At 37.5% G+C, this 6,257-nt stretch overlaps 1 protein-coding gene across 1 annotated transcript; it reads left to right on the top strand.

Annotated features, from left to right (window-relative positions):
• Nucleotides 1-4,658: 4,658 nt before the first annotated feature.
• On the top strand, nucleotides 4,659-6,257 carry prop1 (PROP paired-like homeobox 1). The gene is made up of 3 exons (XM_074675082.1): nucleotides 4,659-4,752; nucleotides 5,519-5,751; nucleotides 5,901-6,257. Exons 1-3 carry the CDS (start codon nucleotides 4,659-4,661, stop codon nucleotides 6,255-6,257), a joined length of 684 nt encoding a protein of 227 aa, XP_074531183.1.

Here is a 6,257-nt window from a genome sequence, read left to right as displayed (position 1 = left end):
GAATAATACAAAAACATTTGAAGAAGTTATTGTTTTATTTTTCATTTTGAGCAAAAAAGTTAAAAGTCAGGAATAAAGTTGAAATTTTAAGGAAACTAATCCAAATATATGTGTATATATGTGTGTGTGTGTATATATATATATATATATATATATATATATATATATATATATATATATATATATATATATATATATATATATATATATATATTTATATATATATATATATATATATATATATTTATATATATATATATAATTATATATTAATATATATATAATTTTAAGGAAACTAATCCAAATATATGTGTGTATATATATATATATATATATATATATATATATATATATATATATATATATATATATATATATATATATATATATATATATATATTTTTTTTTTTTTTTAAGGTCATCATTTCTTGAATGGTAATGTAACACTTCTATTTCTAGCAGTTTGAAGGTCCAGGTTGCTGCCAAGAATCACATTATATGATGCTGTAGAGTTGTGTTTACCACATTTATATTTACAATAATGGAAAAGAGGAGCATGATTTTTTTCAGTTCCAAAACAACAACAACATTAATCTGTACACGTCTTCTAATATCTGATAAGTCATAAACACATAGTGTACAATAAAAGTAGGGCCGGTGACATCACTCAATCGTTCTGACACAGAGTTTTGAAGCCTATCACTACATTCTAGTTAGGATGAGGTGAAGCGGTGGGTCTTTGTCCTCTGTGCAGACAGCTACAGGGTTCCTGCCTGTCTGTCAAGCCAGCCCTTCCCCTATAAGGACGAAAATGAAAAGTTCAATAACTCTGAGAATAACGTGTCAGTAAGACACACTGTGGAGGTGATGATAAACTCAGATCTGCTAGAGGGTATTCACTGCCTGCAGGCTGCAGCACTGTTACTAAATAAAGGGGGCGCCACCATGTCTCAGCCAGCTGCTCAGCTAAAAAAAAAAAAAGTACTGAACTCTAAAATTGATTTAAAAAAAAAAAGAAAAAAAAGAAAAAGAATCTTTTATGTGAACTGCTTGTGTAACAGTATTAGCGCAGCTCGCATCTACTCAGCATCTTCCTGATGCAAAGTAATGAAGCCACTCAATGGCAGAGGCCATATTGGATATGACAGATTTGAGATTCCTTTAAATCAGCTATAGCAGTGGTTCTGAAATGGGGGTACGTGTACCCCTGGGGGTACGCAAGGGCACTTCAGGGGGTACACAAGATTCAAAGATGTATATTCAAAAAATAGCAACCAAGCAAAATTCCTTTATCACCATTTATTTAATCAATGTTTTGATCCAATATAAGTTTAAGTTCATAGATTTAATATCATATTCAATGGGCACTAAGAGTACACTGCTATGTTCTTTTTTTTCCATCCAAAACTGCTTTGTGCTTGTTAGGGGGTACTCGGCGGAAAAAAAAAAAAAAAAAAAACATATCATAGGGGGTACATGACTGAAAAAAAATTTGAGAACCACTGAGCTATAGGGTTGGCATCAGCCACATGAACCAGGCTGAAATAGTTTTTTTTAATGCCATAAAGGTCTGTTTTTGTTTTCTTTTTTGACTTGGAGCACATGAGGTTTCCAGTCTTCTGCCTCAAGTGGATTTTAGGTGAACAGCAACTTTTAGCCCTCCCCCATAGACTTCATTTTTCTAAACCAACTGTTTGAGCTTAATATTTGATGATAGACAGCATAAATAAGCAGATTATTTTGCATTATTATTATCATTATGTTGCATGATAGATGAACATTATTAGTTTGATTATGATTTTATTAACAAATAAACTGACTTAAAACAGGGAAGAGGAAGAGCAAATGTTTAGTAGCAAGTAACAAAACACTTTGACAGATAAATATCATGTAAGAGATCTGAGCGTCAGCTACCTGTGTCTGTGCTCACCATACCTGGTTAGCTTGTTCACAGTGTGTCATGCTTTATTTGTGGTGGCTTGTACACTGGAGTCAGCAGTGTTTTTTTGTTGTTGTTGTTGTTGTTGTTTTTCCTGCACTTAAGACTTCATAGAGATGAGAAGACAAGTTGTTAAGTCAGTGGTGGATCTGTTGCTTTGGTTTAATAAAATCCAGTTAGCTACTGCCAGAAATACAATCTCTCCCTCATGATTTACAAACTTGTAAAAAAAGCGATGAATTAACTGTTAGCACAGATTCTTGAACTTTTATGAGTTGGTGCTCCTCTCCAGCTGCATGCTCACGTGCAAAAATAGTCAAAATTGATTCCAAAAAGAAAAAAAATACAGAGTGATGAGGCAAAGAGGCAGCAAACAAAGCAACAGGTGACATCAGGTTGGTTACCTCAGTGTACCCAACACGTGCAGAGATTTCCAGGTATACCATATGGGTATACACTGGCATAAAGGATTGTTGGATAAATATAGACCATGATGAGTTATAGTCCTGATGAAGAGGTGATGACTCAGAGCTGAGCGGGTTGATAGTGGGTCTCTTCCTCCGTCTATCTCAGACTTTCATTCCTCTCTGCATGAGAAGTGCTGATAGCAGCTGGGGTCCCGCGAGGTGACTCTGGAGTTCAGATGAGTTAATCTGGCAGTCTGGGGGTGGTGGTGTCAGTCAGACAGCAGCCAAGCACACGCAGGAAGAGTCCTGAGAAGGGATGTGTTTGTGGGAGACCAGAGAGGGGACTCAGCTGTGTGGTCTCCACATCCACCCCCTGTCAAAATCCAGACTGGAGAGAATTCTGCTGCAGGCTGATATGAAAGAGCCACCTGCTGGTTAGAGAGAGAACTGTATGTCAACATTATTTAAAAAAAACGCTGAGGTTGTTACACATGTGATCCCTGAATTTTACTAGTTGTAGATTCCCTAAACTTTGAGCAGTTCTGCTGAGAGCAAGGGAGCTGAATGAAAAAGACTGTAGAGTCATTGTTCAAGAATCAATGTCAGGTTCAATTCCTCTTTCTTCTTTCACATTCACAACTTTGTGAAAGAGTGTAAACATGCATGAAAAGAAAATGCCATAAATAGATAAAGAAAAAACACTCAGAACAACAGAAACTGACTCTCTCATTTAACTCTCTCACAGCTGTCTCATTTAACAGCTGTGTCTAAGTTGCTACATGCTGTCAGATAATCACTTTTTAAACTTCCACTCTAACAAAGAGTATAAAGAGCTTACCTTGAGTATATGAGAGGAAGTTAAGAAGTGAGCTTACCTGTCTTTAACCTATTTGTCTTAAGAAATCAATTGCCATTCTCAAAACCTTTCTCTCACCTATGTTAATTAATGTAACACTTGTGTCTCTCTCAAATGAAGTAATTTGCACATTTTGATCAGACAAGAGGGAAAACACAAAAAAATGAATGGAGAAAAGAAGAAAACTATGTTATTTCATTTGTTTACATTTTTAAGAACATATAGGGCAAAGCTAACTGCACCCTACATATGAAGTTAAATAAAAGTAAAAATGCAATTCAACCCAATGCATGAATAATGAAAGGCTGTGTAAAGATTTTTTCTGTAAGATTTTTTTTTTTTTCTGAGGGCATGAATTTTATTAATAGATTAATTTATTCATTTATTTATTTTATTCGTTTGTTCATTTTTTAAAAAATATATTTGTCTTCTTTTTTTTCATAATGTTACATATTGTCCACTAGGCATTTTGCATGATGTCTACTTCAGTGGACATATGGTAAATAAATAAATACTACTACTACTACTACTACTTCTACTACTACTGATAATAATAATAATAATAATAATAATAATAATAATAATAATAATAATAATAATAATAATAATAATAATAATAATAATAATGATAATAATAATAATAATAATAATATTATTATCATTATTATTATTATCATTATTATTATTATTATTATTATTATTATTATTATTATTATTATTATTATTATTATTATTATGACGATAAAATGACACTATTACTGGGATGTTACTGTGTATCATCCCTTTTTTTTTTAACCTCTCGGGTGTCTTTAGATTTGAAGGACTGACAGGATTTGCCAGGAGGGTTGTCTGTCATCAGTCAGAGAAAATTTACTTGCAGTTATACTGACTGACCACTGAATAAACCTCAAAGGAAGGAAGCAGCGGAGAGCTCTCCAGAGGCTGATATGCAGAGACCATTGCATTCAAGACAAAACATGACTTTTGATCCACTGCAGTCACCACTATGTACTAAGTTTTAACACATTTGAAGGTCAATCAGAGACTCTCCTGGATTTGCAGTTGTATCATAATCTTAACAATTAAGCATTTTAACAATCATACTGGCAAAAACACATTGGAAGAGCCGTGCAGTCAAGCTGTAAAGGTTTGTCCGCAACCCATTTCTTATACACAGAGTTTACAAATTTATTGGACCATGTGACATAAAAACGGGAAAACCATCCAGCAGGAGTGAGGAATTTCAAACTGAATTCTCGTTTTTATTTCCAAATTTGGAGCCAGCACACTGTGAGTCTCTGGGAAGTCAGAAATAACATGAAACCACCAACAAAGAAAAAAACGGCAAAGAAATCACGCCCTGTCCATACTCAGGTAAAGGTAGACCATGTAGGCGGGACTTTTTCATGTGGAGCAGGGGGCACAGGTGGTGTGGTCAGTGGTCATACCTGCAGGGATGGCTCAGGTGAAAGCAGCAGGAGACGCAGTGAGGAGTCAGCAGGAGAGTTCAGAGGTTTATTCTGACATGATGACGGTCAGCTCCACAGCAGGTCAGTCCAAAAATACTCTGAAGACGAGTCATTAAACTGTGTGTAGTGTTAGCATTAGCAGAACTGGTTTGCTGGAATCTTGCTAATAAAGATTTGGAGTTGCATGAGGGTCTAAAAGCTGTTTTGGGGTTTTAGTGGAAAAACTATATAAATTAATCAACGTTTCTTTGATATTGAAGAATTTATGTGTGATAAACATGTACTCTGTTTCTCTGAAATCAAACTTTTTGGCTATATTACCCTACATTTCATTACAGTCTAACTTTAAAAGTATCATTTCAGACCCAAAGGTCCATTTGGGTTAAAAAAAAAATTACAATTTTAACTGAATTCACTGATATCTTCTCAACTTTGATTTGAAAACGACTGATTCAAAGGGTTTTTCTTGAAAATGTTTGCAAATTTAAGTCCTGATTCCAGTCGTTGGACCCTCCTTCTGTGTCTCCTTTGTCCCTCATGGTGTGGCGAAGGGTCAGCTCAGTCCACCAATTTGTCAGATTAGTTGCTTTGTCTGATAATCTCAGTGTAATCTTGCAGGTTCTTGTGTTTTTTTCTCACGAGCTCGTCTTCATCAGCTAAAGCTCAGTCGCTCTCAGGTTCCCTGCTGGCAGTGGGAACCAGAAACTTGTGTAATCCTTCTTTATTCAAAGAGTTTTCAGCGAAATGCTTCTTTACAAATTAAAAACACTTTTTGTTGCCAAGGAAGTGAAAAGTCTTTTCAGCATCTTTTCAAAATCTGAACTTTTCTTTTCCTTCCTGAAAACAGACATCGGAGACTCTGTGGGAAGGGGATCCCTGTGTGAGACCTCTGTGGCAGTGGGCCTCAGCAGGAGGAGCAGGGGCCTCCATCCTTCCCCTGCCAGGAGACGACACCGCACCTCCTTCAGCCACAAGCAGCTGGAGCAGCTGGAGGGGGCGTTCACACAGAACCAGTACCCTGATATCTACTACAGGGAGGAGCTGTCCCGGGTCACCAAGCTCAACGAGGCCCGCATACAGGTGAGGGGTTCACCCCTTTAGGAAATCTGTACCAAAAAGGTCACAGTATGAATGATAACTTATGAAAGGATAAAATATATGTTAGTGTTTAATAAAGTTACAGAGCACTTCAGGGTAATCTCGTCTTGATGGCCTCCTGTCCTCTGCAGGTTTGGTTTCAGAACAGACGAGCCAAGCAGAGGAAGCAGGAACGTGCCTCACAGAAAGTCCTCCCCCTGAGTGTGATGGGGGGCCACAAAGGGCTCCTAGGTGGCGTTCACGTCCAGGCATCCAGCATGAATCGACAGTTCTACCCCCAGCCCCTGGCTCATCTCCCCCGCCTTCCCCCCATGATGCCCACTGGTCCGTATTCCCGTCACCCAGGCCAGGTCACCCAGTGCCCCTGCCCTGGCAGCATCCCAGCAGCTCCACGGCAGCATGACGACTGGTACAGCCCTCTGAGGAGCAACATCCCCTCCCCGATGTTCCCTCTGCAGCCTCTGGAGCCGCCCACGCACTGGAGTTAG

This window comes from Halichoeres trimaculatus, unplaced genomic scaffold, assembly GCF_033239565.1.
Source record: "Halichoeres trimaculatus isolate MK-OKI-2021-1 unplaced genomic scaffold, fHalTri1.1 fHalTri1_scaffold_8, whole genome shotgun sequence".
NCBI classification, from domain to species: Eukaryota; Metazoa; Chordata; class Actinopteri; order Labriformes; family Labridae; genus Halichoeres; species Halichoeres trimaculatus.
Note: the sequence above shows the minus strand (reverse complement) of the source record. Positions and strands in the feature narration are given on the sequence as shown.